The following is a 24,850-nucleotide window of genomic DNA, read 5'->3' as shown; positions in this document are numbered from 1 at the left end:
ACCTGTTCCTATAGCCTGTGTGTGTCAAGAAAAATAAATTATAGTTTGTTACGTAAAACTGCAGCAGCCATGATGACTGAGGGCCTCGAGGACTACGATACATTGCCCGGATATCTATGGTGTGTTGTGTTACTAATGATGATTGTGATTATGATAGTGACGATATGATGGTGATGATGAAGCATTTCCCGGTCAATATGCATTGTTTGAATAAAAACATATCACACTTAATCAAAAGTATATCCAGACCCCTGACAAGCAACTAAGATATTCTTTCAATAGTATCATTAGCACAAAATAAAACAGATATGAAGTATGAATGTGTAGATAAAATAATACCTTTAATGGCCAAGTGGTGGATATTTGATATTAATTATAGAAACCTAGATTTACATGTGAATGGTATGTATAATATTTGTCAAATAACAGCAATAAGTGGGGTCTTTCTACTCCAGAGTGGACGGAAGGAAATTATTTACAGTGCAAAAAAAAAAATGACGTTAGGTGCTGAGGTGGATTAAATACACAGCGCCAAATTAAAGCATAAATCAGTCATGATAGCAGCTCCTCTGTATACTGTACCTTATCTCATTTTCTCTGTCTTTTGCCCTCTAACTCCTCTCACCTTTCTCTATTTCTCATCTTCTTTCTCCTTCCCCTCTCACTTATCTTGTCTCAATTTATCTTTGTCGCCTCTTCTCCCATCATTTTTATAGTCCTTTCACCTTCTTTTCTCTCATGTCTGCCCTCTTTATCCTTTGCTCTGTCTAGTCTATTGTGTCTTCCCCACCCATCCTTTTCTCCCCCAATTTCATCCGTATTCGCCGCTTCTTCTCCTCCTCCTCCATGTCAAATATCTCTCTCGATCCTTTATTCTTTCCCTGCTCACTCTCTTTTTTATTTCACTGACTTATCTCTCGTTCTCCCTCTCTTTCTCACAGCCTGCTTCTCTGTCAATAGGAGCGTACTAGGTTAATTTACATACAGCCTGTCACTTCTGCCACAGAGATGTACTAATCCATTGCTGAGCCTCCGAGGAATATAAACACAGTATTTTTGTAGTCACTGTTGACTGATTTTGGATCATCCTCTGAAATACCAAATCCTTGGCCTCCATCACCTGCCACCAAATCCATTTGAGTGCACGGCCGGATTCTGTTCAGATAAACACTGACACTCAGTGGTCACACATGGAATCGCAACCTTTTTAGACTATGAAGCAACTGCCTTTACAGTGGTCTATATTTGCTTGTAACAGAGATGTTCATATGTGTTTTTGTGTGTTTGTATTTACAGAGCATTTCCTTATTTTACAGTGTACACATGAACACTTGGACCAGTAAAGAAGTCATGCCAAAGATGTGTTTTCATCCCTGCGAGAAGGCAGCTTTTGAGTAGCGTGGTCCTCGATGAGAAAGCCACCTTTGCATGTACGCGGACGCAGCGAGACTCATGATGTAAAGAGGAAGTGAGAGGATGAAGGAATAAGCGGAAAAACAGGGAAAAGAGAGTACCAAGGTGAAAAGAAACACGGGGAAAAAAAGTGCAGGGAAGAGAAGGGAGACAGGCTTGACAGCTCAGCAAGAGAGAAGCTAAGAAAAGAGAGACGTATGTGGGGGTTTAACAGGGAAAGGAAGAATGTCAAAGGGTGAGACACAATGACTTGTGTGGTGTAACTCTGTGTGCGGGTGTTAAAGAAAGTCAGAGAGCAAGTCCATAAAACATTGATACTGTTTTTCTCTCTGTGTTCTGGTTGATGTGAAGCAGCTGGTAGCACATCCAGTGAATAAAAACAAACTAGGACCTCCATCAAAACACAATCTATCATCAACATGCACACATCCTTTAACCTTCAATTAATACAACTAATCAGAAATCATCTTGACTGTGTTCTTAATACTGTACACTCTCTTTAATGTAAATGTTGTATTGTATGTAGATGTATTAGTTATTTCAGATATTTCTGTCTGCTCTACATCACTGATAATTTACAATAAGTACAGTAGGCCACAGCAGAGCTCTGGATTCAAACTGTGACGTCAAACGAGCAAAGGGAGACGGAATAAAGCAACACTAAGAAGGAGGAAAAAAGAGAAAAACATAAAGAATAAGAGGCAGTGAGATTAAGAGAGACAGAAAAACATCTATTTTGAACTCTTGCTCTCACTTCTCCCTGCTCTCTCTGTTTTCCAGTTCCAAGTATAACACGATTTCTACACCTGAGACAATTTCCATAAAAGCTGTGAAATACAGATAAGCGCTTGTGTTTGAGTGTGAGTGTGTGTGTTTGAATTCGTATGGAGTGTTTTTCTGTCTGTCTGCATAATGAGTTACCAAATACATACAGGTACACGCACACGCACACGCACACGCACACACACACACACACACACACACACACACACATGCACACGCACACATACGCTCTGAGGATGCAGCTCCGGAGAGTGTTACTCGAATAATTACGACTAAGGAGTGTCAGGCACAGATGGGTTTACCGGGACTGAATACACAGAAACATAACACCAACAAGCAATGGAAAAAGACACTATAAGACACAATGTTTCTGTGTAAAATAAACACTCAAGCACAGACATGCTCGAATACAGCTCCATAAACCCTTTTCCTTCAGGACCCATCTGAAACATCTTTAAGAAAAGACACCACACCTCAGTGAGATTAGGGATTAGGAGCTACTGAAGGAAACAGTACTCTCCTAGCCTCCCTGGTACGTGATAACAATTAGAGTTGCACTGGTACGTTAGCAGGCTGATATTATTGGCTCGAGTTATCACAGACATATTGTTTATGGACACGTGGAAACATGTTAAAATAAACTGCGGACCAGTAAACTGCATCAGAAAATGTTTCGAGGTTGATTCTTGACATTGGAAATAACAAATGGAAGAAACAAAAACAATCTCAGCCCAAGTTCTATTTAGTACCTTTAAAGATCATATTACATGATCTTTATCAGCATATGAAGTTTGCCCACTTGTCATGAACTTTTATTCCATGACAAAACTGTATGATGATGATGCCTAGGATGAAGATCATACAATGTAATGAATAGCGTCTGGAACATCTGAAATGGATATTGTGGGAAGATTGTTCTCTCATGTGACTGTTTTAACGTCAGCATTTTTGTGGGTCAATGTATATTTACTTTTTTTATGTATCTCTGTTATTTGAAATAATATAGTTGTTACATTATGATTGAACATATTTATTGTTACAGCTATTGTTAAACTGTAAATGAATGTTATTTCTGAAGAACTAATACCAGTATTGGCCTCAAAAATCCACTAATGGTCAAGCTGGGTTTCTAATCACAATATCTGTGTAAAATGTTCATCCTGTTGTGGATCTTCACAAGTTTCACACAGCTCACAACATCCTCTTGTCTTCTCAAAAGACCTTCTTATCGTATTTATAGCGACTTCCAGTGGAGCACAATAACAGCATGAGTAAATACCAAAGTGTAAATGAAACAAGCCACGCTCTGTCTGTTATCTGTTACAACAAAACCATGCCCATGACCATCCATCACTGCATTTAACAGCACAGCCAATAAGCACGGCTCTGACAAATCAGCTCATCAATACCAACATGCTGATTGGAAAGTGATGCGACAAGCAATCCACATCCACTCAGCAAATTGATTGTCACTCACTCAGCAGCTAGTTTTACCAGGTGAAACGGAAAGAAAACACAGACAGGTTGAAGAGAGAAAGAGCTCCGAATGAAGAGGCAGAAGATGTGTCAAGCATGAAGGGACAGGACGCTTTGCAAGAGAAAAAGAAAGTTCAGAAAGAGAGAAAATTGCAGGCGCATGTGTGGCAAAGAGGAGACGTAAAATGTGTGTAAAAGACAGAAAAAGAGATTGTGTATTGAAAACAACTATTGTCATCCTACCTCCTGCGATGGCAGTTTTCTTTCCCACCGTTACAGTGACAGCAGTGGTGGCGATGACTATCCTTCCTGCTGGAGGAGCAACACACGCAATTAGCAAGATTCATAGAACGTCATCAATACATACATCCATGTGGAAAGAAGGCTGCATGCATGCACATCCTCAACGCATACAAATTCCTTCCAAACATGTGCACGAGTATATGCATGCACAGGATCTGAAAAGAAATGTGTCCCCAAAAATATCTATTTTCTCATGTAATGAATATATCATTCGTACGTCGGTGAACACTTGCTGTGATGGTTACAGCTGAATTGTTAGTACAAATATGTTGAAATGTGTTTGGAAATATGTGAGTGACAGATCGAGTTGGACTCAGTAGGTAATATTTAATAAAGTCATGCATTCATCTGCTGTGTGTCTATTCACAGCCGTCATGCCGGCTGATGCCGACTGTCAGCAAGCCAGAATCCAGACAGATTAACGGTTTAAGTACGAAAGCTAATATTTCTGTTTATATTTATTTGATATAAAATGCCTTAATGGCAATCTTAAAGTCTGGACATTCTGCAATTTGGATTAAAATAGGATTCTTTGTTGTTGTTTTTTTTAACCATTGAATATTGTAACATTATGTTGTAACAGAATGACAGAGGTAATATATATATTTTTTTAAACATCACAAAAAGTATTCATCAAAGACAGAAAGCTATCGACTCGGCCAAATGAAAATGTACCAGAAAGTGTATCGATTTCCTGAGAGAGGAGAGGAGGTTCCCATACTTTAATTGCATGCCCATGCCTCAAGAGAAAAAGAGAGGGAGGAGAAGGAAAGAGACAGAAGAAAAAAAAGAGAAACAGAAAACAAAAAAAAGAAAAAAAGACCGAGACCACAGCATTTGCCATGCTTTTCATTTAGGGGTGAGGACGAAGAGAACGAGGATGAATGAAACGAGGAGGCATGCCAAGTATAAGTCAAAGATTTCCTCTACCCTCCTCCTCTTCCGCCTTCATTCGTTTTCTCCCTCCCTCCTCCGCTTCAAGCTCCACCTCCTTTGCACTCAAGGTGTCGCTATAATCAGGCTCATAGTCCCTGAATGTATCTAAACACAACAAACTATATCTAACATCAACCTAAAACAAGACAATTTTTAAAGCCAAGGTTTAAAATGACGGCGGTGTTATAACATGTTTCAATATATTATGTCTGATGAAACATTCATTAAAATGAGACTTACAAATGCAACTTCACACTTTGTAATGTGTGAACATCTTCTGCTAACAGTATCATTTAAATGCAACGTCAAGATTGAAAATCTTCTGTAGAATCATGAAGAGAATAGTAGCTGCTGTACGAGATGTTTTCATGCTAGGTGAAATAATAATCAGCCTAAAAATAACTCAACAAACTACATTCAATTTGAACCTTAGAGTGAGTCAGTAAGTGTATTCTGTCATGAGCAAGGGCAGCATTACCAGCCTCATACTTGCTGAATATTTGAACAAAACCACATTTAAGTCTGCACTATTCAGTAAAGATTACATTTAAACTCCTGTCCTTTGTTGCTACCTAACGCAGTTTTTTAAAAGCACTTTAAAAATGCATTTCATTCAAGCAGAGCTCAATAAGAAAATGAAAAGCAGAGGCAGAGAAAGGTCAAGCTAAAAATACTCTCTTTTTAGTGACTTTCATTTCTAGACTACATATACAGAATGTATTAAGTGTAAATATGATGAGTGTAGCTGTGGATTTGTCTTTGATTATCCTTTAAAAAAAATGAACGACAGGATAAACCATAGAACAGCCATCAAGACTAAACACTTCATGGTCGATGGGCTACTTTTTTTCAAACTTTCCAAACCTGTGTTGGGTACAAACTTCATGAATATACAACAAAGTAAACACAGAGTTTTGCAGCCTGCTGGCCAGATACATGAGCCTGTCACTGAGGGATATTTGGCTCAACCTGCTGAACCTGGCGGAGAAAATTGGAAATAAAAAAAAAGCACAGAAAGTGTGTTGTCGGTCCATGTGTGTGTGTTTGTATGTGAGTGTGTGTACGTGTTTGCTCAATAAAAGTATCTCCACTACCTTTAGTCTCCTGTCTGGGCATATAGTAGAGAAACTGTCCAGCTGGGTAGTCGGACGCTCTGCGGTACCACACTGGGAAATGGTCCAATGTGAACATATTCTCCTTGTCTACGGAGGTCAGGAAAGACCTGGGGAGAGATAAAAATAAGCTTGAAGAAAAACATAATCTCTGCTGACTAATTATGATGACAAAAGAAAAGATGGAAGATTGAAAAGAAGGATAGGATAAAAAGAATAGAGCATCATTTTGCACTCATTAACTGCTGCACTTTTATGGACCGCCAAAGGATGAACTCTCATCTTACCGACATCTAAACTGCAATTCAGATCTTTAACTGACTATCATACACACATTTCCAACCTATACCGCCTCAGTGTTAAAGATTTTGGTTGTGAACTCATTGGGTGTGATGATATGAAATGATCCAAATGGTCGTTTCTCTGACTCACTTGGCAACTCTTTTCTCAATACCAGCGTATTTCTGGAACCTCATCAGGCCGGAACGGGTCCCCAAGAATGCAGTTTCTACCCCCTCATCCATGCTGAAAGAGAGAAAGAGAGTGAGAAATGAAAAAAAGAAAAAGGTAGAGCAGATAGAGGGGTAAATATTTGTAAAATATGAGTAAGTGATCATGTAAAAAGTGTGTGTCTTAATTCAAAATGTATGTGTGCATGTGTGTTCATATTCACCCAGAAGCGTTGAGCATGAGGGCGGTCCAATAGGCTTCCATAGGAGCTGTGACCACAGCATCAAATAAAGTTTGTTGCAATAACTGCACATCACCTGTTAAGAGAAATTAAACAAAAGAGATATTACTAATGATACAAAGGGCTCAGGCCAAAACTGAGGAAGACAAGACAGAAAATAAATATTTCGCACTGGATGAGGCCAACAGTTTTGAAGATTACAATCAGAGTGTATACTAATGTTATTGGTCCTGAACCTGCAGTTTGTGTACAGACACATATTTTGATTTTAACTTTATAAAGCCACTGTTTGCTTTTATAAACATTTTTTTACTTTCATGATTACACTGTACACCTCAAACATCATTTGGACAATATTCCTGATGTGATTAATTTCTCAAAAGATAAGGAACTAATATGGATTGAGTGTTTACTTCATGCTGTGTGGGTGTGTGATTTCCTCTTCTGAATTGTAGAGTCGAAGTGTGCTTCATTTGTACTAAATCAAAAAATGATGTGCTGAAATTAAAGTGTTCACTTACACTCCAGATCTGGTTCTTTGCCAGTGAGGTATCGCACCACAGCCTGTAACTGGGTCAGCTTACGATGGGCCGGGTCAATGTCTGTCTCACAGTACGTCCTACAAGCACGTTCATGACATAAATGTACTGTAATCATATTGTCATGAAGAGTTACAACCACTTAAACCATAATAGCTTTGCTCTGCTTGTTATGCAGTTATGTTATGTTACTCACCATTCACTAGCTATGGTCAGGTCTGGAGCCAGTAAGTCATGGAGACCTGAAGTAAAAAGAAATGACAGAGAGTAAGAAAATCAGCACAAATACAGACAAACTAACACCGAAGAGAAAGACTTACCCTCCTCAACAGAGACGTTTCCAATGAAGATATACTGTCCATATCCTCTAGTCAGCACTATACCCAGACTGAGAGAAGAGAAGTTATTTGTTATTGGCAGAATTAATTATGTTCATAATAACTGTTATTTCCTCCGAAACACATTTGTTGCCACAGAACAGCAGTATTATTGCTATTTTAATTATTTCGTATGGGTAGACAGGTGTTGCTTTGCTGGATATTGCAGATATTTCAAAACCTGACACTTTAAGTAATCCTGTCGAAACAATCAGACAAACCTGAATGGTGTCTCGTTGATGACGGTGTAGAAGTAATCATTCTTCAGGAACATCACTCTTTTCTGTGAGAGACAAAGAGAGGGACAGAGTGCATACAAATAATAGTGATCGCAGAGAATAGGAAAGACAGCAGGTACTTAAAAGACAAGAACAAGAGTAAAACGTGTCACCTTAAAGGGGACAAAACTTGAATGATAGAAAAGAAAATGGATCCCTAAATGATGAAAGAGAGGCTCCTCTCCACACACAGACACACTCACAAGAACACATGTACTCACTCCTTTGTCTAAAGACGCTCTCACGTCTAATGCCAGCGTCCCGGTTTCTCCTTTAACCATGGCGGTCCTCAGCTAAATGATAAACATTGCATACTTGTTTCAACTTTTCTGAATGAACAACACAACTCATACAGATATATGGGACAGCTGAAACAGAGAATTTAAAAAGACAGAAATATGTGTGGTGCTTACTTTCTCCTCGGTGTCTTCCCATTCCACCTCTGCCAGATCAACACTGTTGTAGTTGGGTTTTGGCTTTAGCTCCTTCCCCTCTTTATACTGTAATAAAGACACAAACAAAAAACATCTAAATACTTTCTATCCCATATTATCATGCTTGGTCAATTGCAATAAATCTGTGCAAGGTTATACAATTTCTGTAGTTTCTCAGCTGTATTAATTTCCTTCACATTAGGATAATTGTCTGTACCAGAGGTCGTAGGTCAGGGTGAGATAAGATGTAGCCGTTGTTGGTGATGAGGTAAGCATAACCATGGACACCCAGCTGAAGAGACAAGCAAAAAGAAAGAGCAACAACACTGATCATTAACATGTAATAGTTAACACGATATTATGACTGCTATGTCACAGAAAAATGTATCCACAGTGTGTCTACAGTATTTCATCCTACACATATGTTGTGGATAGTTTACCTTGTATCTTGGAGCTAATCTCATTAATTCTTTCAAGGCCACATCAGTTCCTACCACTCCAAGCAGAATCCCATGTGACAACTAAAGGAGACACACAGGTGGTTCATAAATGCACAATTTCCGGTGACATCTGTTGAGGCTAATTGTCTTTTAGTTATTAAAAATTCATACTTACAGTCTCTTTTTTCTTGCTGAAAACAGGCATGGCAACAGAGGTCATGAGGAGCAGGCTTTGGGCCTGACTGTTGAACAGCTGTGGTACACAAATACACAAGAACAACCACATTTTATTACTTTGCCTTGTTCTTGTTGTTGTTGACGAGCTTGATTCATTATTGTTGCCCAAAGGCAGAAATTAACAGAAACATTAGCGGTTAAATCTGTTTGAACCAAAGGACACAACTAAGCTAACGTACGGAGGGAAAGCACTGAGAAACTAATAAAATGTTCACTCAAAATTCTCCAGTAAAATAAGTAGTACAACATAAAAAGTAAAAACGCTAAATAGCAATGTGAAAGCAGCATTTTGTCCTCCAGGTTTAGGTGAAAAACTACTTTAAAAAGCATTGACTAAACTAGGCTTGCTAACAAGAGGATAAGCTAAGCTAGCATTAAGAAACTAATAACCTGACACAGGTAAAAACTGTTAGCTGTTGACTGTCAAAGCTAAGCCAGACATTACAGATACTAAATTCTGTATTCTATTAATTTTATTAAGAATAACTTCTAGAAAACTAAGTTGAGCAAGGTTACATTAAAACTATATGTATGATTACCTCTTTTGTAGTTGGTAACTGAAGGTGAAGATGGAGGAAAGACAACAAGAAGCATGAAATGGCAATCACTATACGACACATATGGCACAGATGAAACAGATATAACTGGGGACTTATAAACCATAAAAAAAAGCAAGTAGATGGGGATCTGTGGAAATGTAAACTAATTTATGCTTGAGCAGGTAGAATTTTTTATGTAGTTTCCTGAGAGGTTTCACAGAAAACTGATGACTTCCTTGATTTGCAAATGATCTTTAACATTTAAAAATGTGTAATTAATGGCCCATTTCAAAGAGATTTGTCTTTCGCCGTTAACTATTGCACACAATTAATTAAGGTCCCATGGTAGAAAAAATGACACCACCAAAGAGAAACTGATGCGGAAATTGCTATGCAACAACTTCGCAATGACCATTTGTCGCCAATAATTACCATAGATATATTTTTTAAATACTATCCCATGAGAGACATCCAAATGGGGATTGACTTTGCCTCGCACTAGAAACTGTATATTGGATCATTGCCAACAGTAATGGCTCAGCTACCCTAAATTAGTCTGACCTTTTGATTACATAAGCCAGATAACATTGAAGTAAGATAACAGTGTGTGTTGCCCAGCAAACACAAGGGAGAAGCACACTGACCACACTGTCCATGTAGGCCTCAGTCCAGATGATGTCGTGATCGTGGTTGATGACCATCGGTCGGCTGAGAACATGCAGGTACTCCATAACGTTTTCCTGGACGTCAGCCAGTGTGGAGACGTGTGTGTAGTAGCCTGCAGGACACACAAATACATGTACACACAGACAATACATCACATTCCTCAGATGGAAAAATTTGGATCCCTACATTTTAGCAAAGAAAATATTCACCATATAATTGTATTATTTTTTTATTTTATCTTTCGGCTCCTGGCCTTTGGGTTTTATATTTAGAGCAACAAACTAATTGATCCGACTTCAGAAAATATTTTATTCTAAAAAAAAACAAAACATTAAGCTGTTTTAATTAAATGAAAAAAACACTTGAATCTCCCATCAATACAAATGTGCTTTTGACATTTTTTTTAAAGCTTGGCTTACTCTAAGGTTTATGGCATTTCTACAACTGGGAGACAATGACGTCAATGGGATACCTGCAGCGAAGCTGCTCAGTGACTACAGGCTACTGAAGCACTGCCAGGTATGAATGTGTGCAACCTATTTCCCCTTTTGTAATGTCTCCACAATAGTGTCGCTGTGGATATTATTTAGTAGACCTGCTCACTCAACTAAAACTGTATGTAGGCTTTTGCAGCAGTGTAACAGGAAGTATGTCTATTTAAAACAGACATTTTGTTGTTGGCAGAGGCAACTGCCAGTGTACGCAACAGAAGGGAGTGCACCTGTTACCTATTACACACAGTCACAAGCGCACATATGATATTTTTTGGCCAGGGTCGTCTTTACAGTGTATATCTGTGTTGATAATCAGGTATTTAGTCAGAGATTAATGATGTGCACAAAGCAGGATAAGGTGATTATTTTCAGGTCTGAGCTGCTGCATGACCCCGTGTAATTCACAAGAGGGCAGCACCTGATACCCAGTCCAACACAGCACCACCTGGGAACAACACAGAAAGCCAACAGACCTCCTATAACATGAGGTACTGTTTTATCTCATACTAAGCAATTCATTGAAGTGTTTTTCAAATATAGTACTCTATTCCCTGTTGCTAAGATTACCCAAACTTTTGGTGTCAGAACCATGGATTCAACCGGGCAATTTACGTCACACAGCAGTTTATTGATTGCTTGATCCTCATTTTACCCTTGTTGTTGCAGGCAATCCATTTCACATTTTCAGCAAATGTCATCTCCCGTCCGATCAGATAGGTGAAAACTCGAACCTGGGAAGACAATAAAGTAAATCGTGAGTCAGTGGTTTGTGTTTGTGTGCTGACAGTGCATTACATTGGTGCTTGTCGTTGATCTGTTGATTATTCTTGTGTGCGTGTTTGTGTTTCATACCCGCCGTTCCGGCCAGTTGAACTCTTCAAAAACACTCTGGAAGTCCTCCATGGCTCCGTCTGTTATCAGCATGATGGCCTGGTTACACAGGCTGCCCTGGCCCAGCGCTGCAGCCTAAACACACACACACACACACACAATTTATGTGATCTTGGAAGGTTGGACTACAGGCCCGTGAATTGTGCAGTGCAGATATAGAAACTCAAAGGATTTAACTGGAATTTGTTTGTGCTGTAAAGCTGTGATCTAGTAGTTGTTGTGATTGTTGGGAAGATGCACAAACCTCATTGAGGATCTTGAAAGACTCTTTCATTGCATTTTTGACTTTGCCCTCGCCTTTGACATGAAGCTCATCAACCAATAGCTTGAAATGCTGCGAAATAGACACACAACATATAAACACAGAAATTGTCACTGAGGCATGGATGTTATCATTTTTGGTAAATGCAGGTCAACTAGAAAAAAAGGAGAGAGCGAGAGATCATGAGAGAGTGAGTAAAATAGTACAGAGGAAGGATTATCCCTAGCTCACTGGCACACTGACTAATTATGGCAAAATCCCTAAAACACAGAGAAGTAATAAGGATTAATCAACACTTGCATGCACACACACACACACACACACACACACACACACACACACACACACACACACACACACACACACACACACACACACACGCACACACACACACAGAGTGATAAATAGCCACATTGTTGTGGATGGCACCACTGTGCAGTCCGGGGGGATAGCGATAGCCTTCGTGAGATTGTATACCCTAACTTTAATTTATTGCTGTGATTATTATTGTAAAGTGTGAATGATACCCAAATGTGCTTTTGGGCTTTTTTTTGCGCCCCTGGTATCCTATTTCTTTCCCCAATCAATGTTATGAATGCCCAACATTTGAAAATAATAAAAGCTACCTTAAAAAACACATTGGCACAATGGGGGAAATTAGGGGAAAACTCATTTTGACTGAATGTGGGATTAAACACAATAAATAGTCAGTGGTTCTGTAAATGTGTGTGTACCAACATGAATTCATGCATATGTGTGTCAGCCAACATCTGTAAGCCCATTCTGTTACAGCCTGCCTCGAGGCATTAACCCAATCAAATCTCCTGTTGACAGGTCATGTGACCTACTTAAAACCATCAGCGTCCTCGTGACCTCACCTGATCTGCTATAATGTGGAGGGGAGTGAAAGTGGGGCATACATTCAACACATAATGTACATTCACACAGAGAGAGACTGGGCAGACTGAGAAGGTGTTGGTATATGAAGAAGAGGTGACGGGTGGAGAGAAAACAAAGCAGCAGTGAAACAATCAGATGTTAATATTGTTATAAGTCTACTTTTGTGAATTCAAAAAGAGAGAGAATGAGATGTTGAGGATTAAAAGTGCAAAAGAACAAAAATGTCATGGCTTTGTGAAGGAGATGATGAAGAGGAGATGGAGAATGAAGACAAAGAAGGAATCAGGAAGGAGGGGAAGAAATAAATGTATTCCTAAAACCCACATGAACATAAACTGTTTCTGAGGGTTTCATCACTAAATCCTCTGACACACAGGTTACCCACATTCACTCTAATGTTTTATCTGTGACGTGAAGACAGCATAATGTATTTAGAGGATAAGTGAGATAACAAAGCAATTAATAGGTTTGGAGAGTTTAAGTGACTCAATTAGCTGTTTAGTTTGTGTCGCAACTGTGTGTGTGTGTGTGTGTGTTTGTGTTACCTCTCTGTTATCCAGATCAGCTTGTACTAGTGTTCCTTTGAAGCAGGGCTCAACGTAGCGAACATAATCACTGTACTGAAGAGAGAAACCAAATATGTTACCCGACAAACAGCAAACAGTGATTTGCGTCATTAACAGTCAACATGATTGACTCTTGGAAGAGGTGATGAATAAGTTTGACTACATTAAAAGCAATCCCTCAATCAATCCCTAAATATCACAATACATCCCTTAACTACATTAAACATATTTCCTCCCGTCCGTGTGTGATTCTGTGACACAGAGACTATTTAACTGTGAATGTATATGCATGTCTTTTTTACTTTCGAGAGTTGTACTGTTTGTTTGTTTCTCAGATGAAATTCATAAATGGTGTTTATCATCCTTAAAGCTATGTGTGCGTATTAGCATGTTATTTTGTATTTTATATTTTATCTGATGTTAAAATATGAACATTACCACTGGTTAACCACGAGTTAAATTACATACATTTGGATTTATGAAATCCTTTTTATTATAAAATAAATCTCAAGCACTCATTTTACTGCATGGTCAGTTCATTGAAAGAGTATAGCTTTAAATTCTGTGTAAAAACAGCTTAAGGGCAGCGGATTTGCAGGAGGCATATGATTACACACACAGTAATACCAGGATAAACCATGCTTATTACACCGATTTGTAGTTGTAGCGCTGCACGCAGCCAAAATCCTGAAAAACCTGAACACAAAATTAATTTTGAGGCTTTGATGTTTCTGAAAGTAAATGCCTGCTGCTGATTTGATGTTTGATGTGTGTATTTGTGCCTGTTAGCATGTGTGTGTGTACTTCCGTGTATTGTTCCTGGTCTCTGCACTGCACATGAGCGTTTGCTTATCTGGGTGTAAATCTCAACGTCACGCTCATTAGACACTGTCGTCCACTGGTGAGACTTTGCATGTGTGTGTGTGTGTGTGTGTGTGTACTTACAGCTATGATGTTGACAAAGTCATTTTCCCCCAGTGTGTCCAGGATTGTATTGATGGTGTGTTTGGCTATGGTCAATCTGAGTCCCTTCATGCTGCCACTGACGTCCACCACAATTACTACATCTTTAGGAGAAGTGGCGGCCTGGATATACCTAGGAAGTGACAGAGAAGCAGGAAAGATGTTATCTTTATTGTAACACAAACCAAATAACACTCAGAGACTGTTATTTAACAGTAATCTACAGGCAGGCAGGCAGAGTTTAAGCCTTATCCTTTTATGTTCTGTCTGAGTTCCTGGAACTTAATGTGCTGTTACCAAACAGTAATCTCTTCTCGTCCAAACCGTTATTCTACTCGATGGATCTTTTACAGGGAAGACGATTTGTCATGTACCAGTATGGAGAGCACAGGCGTAACTATCAAAATGAATGACGGGTGTCAGAGTCCCGGCGTTACGCCTGTTGGCTCATTTCCACGAAGCCACTTGATTCCACTGGAGCCATCGTTAATTGAATTAGTAACACCTGTGCTCTTCCTGGTATTACGAGTAAAACCGTCTGCTGCGAATCGGGCCTGTTGTCAGGGCGGTCATTAGACTCTACGGGTGCTGATGTCTAAGCGCGTCTCGTCCCATTGCTCCAGTCACAGATGTTTGAAGCAACTACATGTGATGTAGTGCCCTTCTTGTGCTCTCCCTGTGATCCTGAGCTGATGATTAGTGGGAGGCCCCGCCCCCCATATTTAACAGAGGCTGGCTTGTCTTTTCCAGACGAGGCAGCCTTTCGCAAGTCATGTGGTTTTCCTTTTCTCTTTGTTTTTGTGTTCATTTCTTTTGAGGATGGAGGTCTGATTGGCTTTCTTTGGAATTAGTTTCCTGTTTTGATAGTTTAGGGATGGAGGTCTGGGTCTTATGGCCCAGTGTTGCTGCTGCAGACACTCTTCCTCCTTTTGTTCTTAGTATCCAGGCCTCCTGACTCTCACATTTGTAGTAAATTCATGGCATTTTTTTAATAAATAAAACCTTTTTGCCTCATAAACTAGCTCTCATGCATTCTTTGTATATGTTGCTGGTCAAAAGGTTGATCCAAATGTGTTCCTGTTGTGGCCGTAACCGTTAGCCACAAACGCTTGCCCAATGGCTGCTGGTTCAGGTGTATCAGGGTCCATCACTGGAGTCTGAGCAGATCAAACAAACAAAACAGAGAGCTACAAACGTCCTTACCAGTTTCTGTTTCTGCAATCAAAGGTGACGACACCATTTTCATCTGGAATCCACTGGATCCCTGGAGACAGAAAGAAAAATGGAGATTTAGCAAAGGCCGACGCTCACAACTGCTGGTTGTGTTGAGAGACGGACAAATGAATGCACGGATGGATAATGACAGATTGTCAAATAATGAGGGATGAGGTAGCGGATGAGTAAAACAAGCTGTGTCACAAATCCTCCGCTAATTACTCACACACACAAACACACAGGATAGAAAGAACCAGCAGGTACATTGTAGCGGAGACTGAGTCATCACGCTTGACGGACAGCTTCCTGCATCGTCAGTTGCTGTGTAAGTTCACTGTTTGGCTTGCGTGAGCTGAACATTCATCTGCATCTCTGTTCATGTTGTCTTACCACTGGGACGAGACAAGAGAAACGCGCAACCGAAGACACTTTGCGAAGCATGCGTATGTACCTGGGTACAACCTGAAGAAGCCTGCAGCACTGCCAAAGTACTGCCAGGTCAGAGTTGGATCTTTCTGGAAGTTATCGATGAACACGTCATTCAGAGCCTCAGACATATAGGCTCCGTTCAGAATATCTGGATCTACAGGGAGAGAGAGAACAAATTATGTTGATACTCTACTGCCAATCAGGTGTATATCACAAGAGCAGGCTGCGTGTGTGTGCGTGTGTGTGTGTGTGTGTGTGTGTGTGTTCATACTTATGTACCTCTGTTGTAAACATTAGTAGGGACTTGTATGTTACTCAGTTGTGTGTTGACTGGCAGTTTATTGAAGTGTTCATTCTTCTCCAGAGCAAATTCTCCTCCCAGCAACATTGGATTCCCATCCTCATCCACCTTGTTGATCAGCATGGAGTTAAAGTATTCAAACTAGGTAGAAGAGTAAAGGATGAGGCAATTATAGATTATGTTATGATGATATGTTAAAGATATGTGCAAAGATTCTACAGAAGTGTATTTGTTTGTGGTCAATCTGTGAAAACCTCAGTAAACTTTGCATAATTGCTATGATTAAAGGTCTTGTATGCTTATGTTCAACACAAACAAATGTGTTCCACAAGCAGGACATCTTTAATATAGTTATTGCTATGATGGTATTAGTACAGTACTGTAGATACAACCAAATAGGGGTACCAATAAATAATAAATAGTATCAGTGGTTAGATAATTGTCTGTGTTTGACTACGCATACGTAAGATAAGATAAGATATTCCTTTATTAGTCCTGCTGTGGGAAAATTGCAGGATTACAGCAGCCGACAGGTAAAGTGCACACAAAAGACACATAGTAAAATGAAACAATAAACAGTAATAAAAACATACAAGAATAACAATATTATATATACAGACAGAATAAAAGCTATTTAAAAAATATACATTGTATAGGCATTGTACACAAAAGTACATGTCAAAACGTATTGTCACATACCATTAGTGTTTCATTGTACTCGTGGTAAAGGTCAGCATCCTCTGCTGCTTCTGCCAACCTCTGTGATGGAACACACCAGGTTAAGGATTCACCCGGAGCAAACAAGTAAGAGTAAGCACGCACATCCAAATCAAAGAGGGCAGGTGCTGAGCCGTAAGTGGGCTGATCATGAAATAAACAAATAATTAGCTCGCACACTGCAGCGCACCAATGTCCACCTATTTTTTTACACCTCGGTGAGGTTTCAAGCACGACTGCTAGTCATCAGTTGGAGTAGATGTATAAAGATACACATTTAGTGTACATAGTTCTGCATTCATAAAGTACCACATTTAATAGTGTAAGTAATACTTCAGAAAACAAGTAAATAGTAAATCTCTAATATATACACAAACACACGCACACACACACACACACACACACACACACACACACACACAATCAGGCTTGCAGGCTGTAATCTGTGTGGGAAAATAAAGAGGTGCTTATGAACTCTACTCAGGAGAAACTCTGCCTATGCAGAACAATCATCCAATCCACATTTTTACAAACTATACCTCTACCTATACTTTTTATTACAAAAAGGATTACCCTCCAGTGTGTGTTATCACAGAACGCATCAGTATTACCTTCACAGACTTCATCTTCCTCCCGAGCATCTCCTCCATCTCCTCAGCAAACTTTTTTACGAGCTCCTCCCCGTCCACCTCTTCTATCTTCACCACTGCCTCGATATCCTTGTATTTCTTTAAAAACACAGACACAGTTGGCTTATTAATAACATTGGGAATTTACAGAGAATCCTTCGAGATAAAGTGTCACGTGAGCTCATTAAAACAATAAAACAAAAGAAAGTAAGGATTATGATTAAAATATTGCTTCCATTTGACTAACATCCACAAATGTCATGTAATCTGATGCATCTTTACATTTAAAAGTCTTGTACGTTATCTTGGTCAATACACAATGGAAAACGACAGATACAGGCAGAGACACAGATAATCATGGAAGTGAGCTTGGTATTATATAATTATACACACACACACACACACACACACACACACGCACGCACGCACGCACGCACGCACGCACACCACACATTCACAGTACAGATGATCTGACTTCATCCACTCCCCAGACCCCGTCTCTAATCTGCAATATGACAGAGTGACGGCACAAGAAAACCATCCACCGCACACAGCGCCTCCTGACTGACATCTGTGCATGTTCTAATGTATTATTCTGGCTGCTAGTGGCTGGTGGGTTTGTTCACTGAGCTATTGAATTAAAGCAGTTACGTAAATGTAATTTAATGGACTTTGTGCTGTTGTTGCCTGTGGACTGAAAGGTTAATTTCCGGCACTGATGATAAAAGCATCAGTCGTGATGAAAGATGACGTATTTACAGTAAAACTCTTTTTTCAGGAGATGGACATTGGATTTTTTTTCTTTTACAGGAAGATAATTACCCTTCTTAAACAATGTTATCAACATTTGCGGAGACAATAGGCTTGTTAATGGGAAATCCCTACTTCCCAGAGTCCAAGAAAGGAATCTGGGGAAATGGGAAAGATGCTTTTAACGAGCAAGTTACAACTTTTGGTCGCTTGTTGACGTAAAAAAACTTAGAATAATGGGGAAACTATTTGCCCTATTTGTCATTCAAAGTATGCTTTTTACTATTTTTTCCTTTTGCATATGATGCTTTTCAATTTTCATTACAGAGGATAACGAACCAGACTGAATTAGACAGATAAGAGAGACAAACAGATATGAATGAGATAGGGGATGATAAAGAGCTCTATTACAGCCTTCTGCAAATAACCAATAAAACCCTTTTCCAATAACAATAAGCTCCAACAATTTCTGTATTGCCTTAAAATATAAACTCAAACACTCATTACTTCATTGAGTTTACTCAAGCAAGCAGACAGAGTCACTAAATGTTCCACAGATAACGAGAAAGCCATCGATTAGACAGAGGTGGGTGATTAATGGCTTCTTGTTGCCAAATATAAACTCATGCACGAGGCACTTTTTACACATCACTGATTATATAAAAGGATGACATGTGCAACTAGGAGACGTTATAAACACATACTGCTATTACTGATACTGTAAGTTACTACAGCAACTAGTATTATTGCTACTACTGTGACAAATGCAGCTCCTACTCCACCGCCGTCACTTGACTGCTCCTTTGTCTGCGGATCAAAATAGTCTTGTGTGGATCTCACTCTGTAAAATTGTTTCGACCAACTAAACATTGATTTTATCTGAGGTTAATCCAGTCTTCAGCACAAGCACAAACAACGCACCACTGCAGTGTTTGTTTTGGGAGAAATCTGTGGAAGCTGGTTATTTGCGCAGCAAAAAATTGGGGGATGTTTTGTGCTTTAGAACAGAAAGACGAGTGGTGAAACACAAATAAAGACACATATATGCTGTAGAGGGAGATGGTCAGGAGTAGCATGTATCACAGTGTGATGGCAGATGGTGAGTGGGCCTGCTAGGTATTCTACAGGGTGGCATGCTGAGGAAGACCGTACATCCTAATTACTAAAGACAGACGCACACACACACATGCACACACTCACAAGCACACACAAGCATAACCTCTTTCTTCTACAGTCTCTCAGGGAAGTCACACAAATATGAACAAAAGTTGAATTTAACTCAGTTCAATGAGCTGCAGAATATCGTATTAAAGCCCAATAATGTTTTTTGAAGTCAACATTGTGTGAGTTTATTTATGTGCTTCTGAATTAAGTGTGTCATGACATTGGTCTCTGGGCCATATACAGATGTTGTTCAGCAAATGTATGCCAGTCAGTCCTGCTCCCATTGGACAATGGAGCAGAGGGGAGAGGGAGGAGCTACAGACCCCGCCCATCTCAATCTGATCTGATGATGTCATCTGGTCCATATCCAACTGTCTTTATTTACCATTACGTCTCTGTATTTAAGTCCTTGTCTTTATTTTCTAAATGCCAGCAGCCAAATTGTAAATGACCTCCTTTATACATTTCTCTGGTCTGGCCAAATACTGTGTGTGTGTCTGTGTTTGTGTCTCTGTTTCTTAATGTGCATTTCTTACCTTTTGTAGCAATTTAGCTCCAGAGTATCTGGTGGACAGGACAGCTATCTCTTTGCCAAAGGACACCGCCCACTGCTGCACCCTGATGATCAGTCACAGATAATCAACCCTTTTATCAATATCTATGAAAAGAATGCAATAAACAAACAGGCATGGCAGGTTTATTTGTATAGCACATTAATTAACGTGGCCACACGGTCTAATCAGTCAAAGGGACTCTTCACATCGTGGCAGCCCAAAAGAGTTGTTTATTAGAAAGACGTCTCAATTGAAAAACTGACATTTTAGCGAATAAACGTGTTGATTACCCAAGAAAATTATGACTTTGTCACTTTGGGTATTATGAATACTTAAAATGCATTGCAACAAACTAAACAATAGCAAATGTCACAATTGACTCCATTAGCAATTGGGTTTTATCTCTGAAACACAAAATCCCATTTGAACTTATTTCACTGCAAGAAGCAGGAAAGTACTTTCCTCGACGTGACACAGTGCTTTGAGAAAAGCTAATTAGAGAAAGAGATAAGGCCTGCTTCTAAATCACCCTCTTTAAAAATCATTTCACGGGTTCCTCACCCGAAGAATAAGCCGAATAAAACAAGGTCCGCAGTGAGCGTGACCCTGAAAGTATGCAGTCAATTATGAAAGAGGTTTACGGTGCTCGCCAAAAACAGATTAAAACAGATTACCGTTAAGGTGACAGTACAAGCTGACAGTCGTCGAGGTCAAGAGGTTACTCTGTGCTCTATAACATGAAGTAATTCTACAAATCCTTCATGCGAATGAAGCCAAGGAGAGCTAATACCGGTTAGAGAGTAGACAGGATGTGACAGATGGCTCAACCTATGGGGAGCCAGTCGGCCCGCTGCAGGTTAGCAGGCAGGGTTGCCACATTTATAACCTGCCAGCCTCAGTACTTCAAGTATTGTTTTGACTTGTTGATGTGATTCATTTGGAAATATGAGTTCAGTCTAAAACGTGAGGATTAAAAATGTAAAGTGTGAATGTTATCCGATTTGATTTAATTTGTTCAGATATGAAAAGCGCTCTTGACAGTCGCTTTGAATGAATCAGATCACTGTGACAGTTTCAAGGTAGTTGAAATGTTTGCTGCACCCGGTCGTGCCTCCGAGACCGAATGCTGTTAAAGAGCAATGCTGTGAGCTCGAATACCACTGAGGCCAATCACGGTCAGATTAAGACAGAGTTTTAACCTCACCACGGACCAAATACAGCACAGCAAGTAACTTCATATGGTTATGGTAAAGGCAGCCACTGCTCACTATGAAACTTGAAAAAAATGACAAAATCTCAACCACAAGCATTTCTCTCGAGGTTGTCACAGTCAGAAATGACTTGCTCATTTCCTTAATGGTTGCTTTTATGTGTCATTGCTACGGATGTCTTTCTGACAGTTATCTGTTTTCTTCGTCTGCAGAGCGATGTTCCCTCAGAGGCTAAAGACTTAACCTTTTGGCCTGAAATGCTCTGGTCATATCCCGCTGACTTCCAGAGCCAGAGGGGACCTGCTGCCAAATCTTCCCCAAGCGGAGTAAAGCGTTTTGGGCTCAGTGGCCTTCGCTGGCTTGCCGAACTCCGCTGACCCCGGAGCTTTATTCTCCCCTGTCACACCAGCCGGCCTAGAGACAGCACATGCCGGCTGAGCCGGAGAAGGGCAGAACTCACACGTACACAAAATATGCTGACACTGGATAATCAACCATTGCTTTCATGGCCTTTCAGTGCAATTAACAACATGCTGTGTATTTCTGTGTTTCTCTGAGTTTCTGTCTCTCTCAACCCCTTCCACTTTAACACACACACACACACACACACACACACACACACACACACACACACACACACGCATACACACACTAAGGCGTCAGCTAATGGGGATCAAGTAAATAAACTAAACGAAACACACACACACAGCTGTGATGTCACTCATTGAGGGGCCACAAACACACACACGCACGCACACACACACACACACACACACACACACACACACACACACACACACACACACACACACACGCACACACAGTTAATAGGCTATCGTGGACTGACAGCACTGTATCGATCTGTTCGTGTTTTTAGTCAGCAGAAGGTTTGAAAGCTGTTCAGGGAAAAGAGCTTCATCTGTTTTTTGTGGAACGAACAAACGCAGCGTTTCATTCCCAAAAGACAGAAATAAGAGGGAGAAATTCACACCTTATCTTACAAAGAGAACGCTGGTGTGGAAATAACACGCATGAGGCATTATGATTTGTTGCAAGCCTCTTGTTTAGAAACCGTCTTTGTCGTTTACAGCCACACATGTGAGGGTGTCTTTAAAATGAAGCTGGGGAATGTATTTTATGAAAAGAAAAATAGTCTAAATGCAATCAATACATCAAATGCTTTGACATTTATTTTTTTTTAATCTAATATCAGTGGCTGTTTGCAGGACTGTAATAAACCCGTCCAATCAGCCACAGGCTCCTTGCCTGTCTTCTACCTCTTACAAATGATTGACAGCTGTGAGTACGAACAACGGCCATGTTCATTGTTTGCGTTCATAATGATAATTTAGGTGGAGTGGCTTTGGCGGGAGCCCTGAAGGGACGTGATGTCAGTGTTTCCGACTTGGCGAATTTCTTGCTATATTAAGCAGCTTTTGGAGATCGTGTTGCTGGCTACTTTGATTGGAAAACAATTGGCAAGAGTGAGCTGGGTTTGTAGGTTAGATCATTAAATCGATGCAACATTATTTCCCAATGTTACCTCACCAACCTTTAAGCACACTGGTGAGCTTAATGTTAACATTGGCTGATGTTTAACAATTCATAATTATACCATTGCTATTTATTTTTTTATTCAGTTTCATTTATTTATTTATTTGATCAATGTCTGTGCACAGCTCGATTCATACGTCATCTTCAACATACTTGGCTGTAGCTGACGAGTGTAGGACAGTTTGGCAGTTAGCTATAACCCCATCCCACAGGTGCCCATATGGCCCATATGTATCTGTGTGGAGTCATCAACAAAAATAGAAAGAACATGTGTGCCTTCAAAAAAGGACAACGCTACACGTAGACTTGACCGGGTGTCCATGGGGGAAATGAGCTGGTACAAATGTTGATGTAAAGTCTTAATAAAGAACAAGGTTCGAGGCCATCTTCCATGTATTTACCGCTAAATGACAGCACGTTGTGTCTCGTTGTCACGATGCAATCACAGTAGCCTCCACTGGGAAATACAATCTCAGCAACTTTTGTGAGAAGGATGGATAAGGGAAGTCAGTCATATATATATATATATATATATATATATATATATATATATATATATATATATATATATATATATATATATATATATAGACATCCAGACTTGAATCTGACATAAATGCTTTCGTTCCTGGGGCTGAAACACCAATGTGAGTGTTCTCTCGTGCAACTGTACTCACGTTTCTGGTGAGATCTTCATCTGGCCCTCGACCATCAGGCACAGCGAGCCGTAGAGGATAATCCACAGCAGCAGCATCAGCCTCCCTCTGCGCGGCCCACTCCTGTCCGATTTACTGGCATTCCCAGCATTTCCCCAGATCCAGCGATTCATCCCTGCAGCTGCCGCGATCCGCATCAGTCTAGCAATTGTTGCACGCTGGCTCCAAGAAAACAAATATTAAATTAGGACAGAGCAAGTGAGATTAGAAGTGCTTGGGTCACAGTGCACTCACAAAAATAGGGAAGTTGTTTGCTTTATAGTTAATGATGTATAGTGTTTTTTTTTTAGCTATATTGTTGAAAAGACAACAATGAGAGTGGTGGGAGTCTATCAAAACAGTAAAGTCGCAGCCTATTAAACCACAATTGTTATAAAAGAAGCTTAAAAGCTCCATACAGCTGAGCAGAACTGGATGAGTGATCAGTCTCTGGGATTGTCACTATGAGCAATACATTAATAGTTATACATTGTTAATATGACTTGTTGACGATAGCCGCTTTAAATGTGGTCATCATATTGTACCACAAGCGCGAAGCCACAAGCACTTCAGAATTTACAGATGAAATCAAATCCACAACTTGCTCGGACCTATAAAAGAACAACACTATTTGTCAACTTGCCTGGTAAAGTAATCGTTCCCAAAATATAAAGATCCAATCCACAATTTCCTCAAACACATTCATGCATAGGTCAAATCTTGAAACCCTCCCGAGGCTTGAAGAGAGGCAGACGTTGCAACTGAGCAGCCTAAAATGTACAAGGATCCATAGTGACACATGGAGACTCTGTGATCGCCCGAGGCCTATTAAGGAGAAGCAAAGGATCCAGAAAGCTCACTTGAGAGATCCAACGACAGACAACGCATGTCATCCTAAAAGCAGTCACAGATTTAAGGCTCAATTTGGCTTCGAAGAAAGATACTGAGAAGCCACAGTCTGTGAGCGGAAAGATTTGAGAGCCGCTCTTCCTGTGAGCCAAAAGATTGAAACAATCCCATGTGCTGTCCAGAAACGCAGCATGCTAATTTAAAAGGAGCTCGAGTTGGAGCCTAAAAGTGAGGTGCAGGAAGATTCAAATACATCCACAAATCAATATAGATGGAATGTCACTGTCGATTACTCACTATATTATGTGGTCAAAGCTTTAAAACCATTGCCTCTGAGACATGTGGGTGTGCAGAGAAAGTTCAAATATGACTGATGACAAATAAAAAGTGTCTGGTTGATGATTTGATGTCAGCTCAGCTGGTTCCCACAGCGCACTATAGAGTCTAGAAAGCTCCTGTCTCCAGTGTCAAAGGTCACGTCT

General features: G+C 40.0%; 1 protein-coding gene across 4 annotated transcripts in view; it reads right to left on the bottom strand.

Annotated features, from left to right (window-relative positions):
* cacna2d4a (calcium channel, voltage-dependent, alpha 2/delta subunit 4a) overlaps positions 1–24,850 on the bottom strand; it is a 78,747-nt gene that overhangs the window by 53,225 nt on the left and 672 nt on the right. Inside the window, exons 1-28 of one of the 4 annotated variants that reach the window (XM_068586242.1) lie at positions 24,163–24,850; positions 23,502–23,698; positions 20,042–20,123; positions 17,574–17,690; positions 16,945–17,004; positions 16,224–16,386; positions 15,967–16,098; positions 15,504–15,564; positions 14,283–14,433; positions 13,317–13,391; positions 11,854–11,943; positions 11,571–11,684; positions 11,371–11,449; positions 10,203–10,336; positions 8,958–9,035; positions 8,783–8,863; positions 8,560–8,634; positions 8,322–8,408; positions 8,130–8,201; positions 7,852–7,913; positions 7,574–7,641; positions 7,450–7,495; positions 7,236–7,333; positions 6,697–6,790; positions 6,456–6,548; positions 6,006–6,133; positions 4,906–5,016; positions 3,916–3,984 (exon numbers count right to left, since the gene is read on the bottom strand). The exon at positions 24,163–24,850 is cut by the window's right edge and continues 672 nt beyond it. In XM_068586242.1, coding sequence (XP_068442343.1) covers positions 3,916–3,984; positions 4,906–5,016; positions 6,006–6,133; positions 6,456–6,548; positions 6,697–6,790; positions 7,236–7,333; positions 7,450–7,495; positions 7,574–7,641; positions 7,852–7,913; positions 8,130–8,201; positions 8,322–8,408; positions 8,560–8,634; positions 8,783–8,863; positions 8,958–9,035; positions 10,203–10,336; positions 11,371–11,449; positions 11,571–11,684; positions 11,854–11,943; positions 13,317–13,391; positions 14,283–14,433; positions 15,504–15,564; positions 15,967–16,098; positions 16,224–16,386; positions 16,945–17,004; positions 17,574–17,690; positions 20,042–20,123; positions 23,502–23,698; positions 24,163–24,225 — 2,680 coding nt within the window. In that variant the 5' untranslated portion in view covers positions 24,226–24,850. The remainder of the gene's footprint in view (positions 1–3,915; positions 3,985–4,905; positions 5,017–6,005; positions 6,134–6,455; positions 6,549–6,696; positions 6,791–7,235; positions 7,334–7,449; positions 7,496–7,573; positions 7,642–7,851; positions 7,914–8,129; positions 8,202–8,321; positions 8,409–8,559; positions 8,635–8,782; positions 8,864–8,957; positions 9,036–10,202; positions 10,337–11,370; positions 11,450–11,570; positions 11,685–11,853; positions 11,944–13,316; positions 13,392–14,282; positions 14,434–15,503; positions 15,565–15,966; positions 16,099–16,223; positions 16,387–16,944; positions 17,005–17,573; positions 17,691–20,041; positions 20,124–23,501; positions 23,699–24,162) is intronic. The other 3 variants (XM_068586243.1, XM_068586244.1, XM_068586245.1) reach the window with 3 other exon arrangements.

The sequence above is a fragment of the Clinocottus analis genome, unplaced genomic scaffold (assembly GCF_023055335.1).
Source record: "Clinocottus analis isolate CAN_PGR_092001 unplaced genomic scaffold, fCliAna1.0.p SCAF_20, whole genome shotgun sequence".
In the NCBI taxonomy this organism is placed as follows: Eukaryota; Metazoa; Chordata; class Actinopteri; order Perciformes; family Cottidae; genus Clinocottus; species Clinocottus analis.
This window is presented reverse-complemented; position numbering and strand designations above follow the sequence as displayed.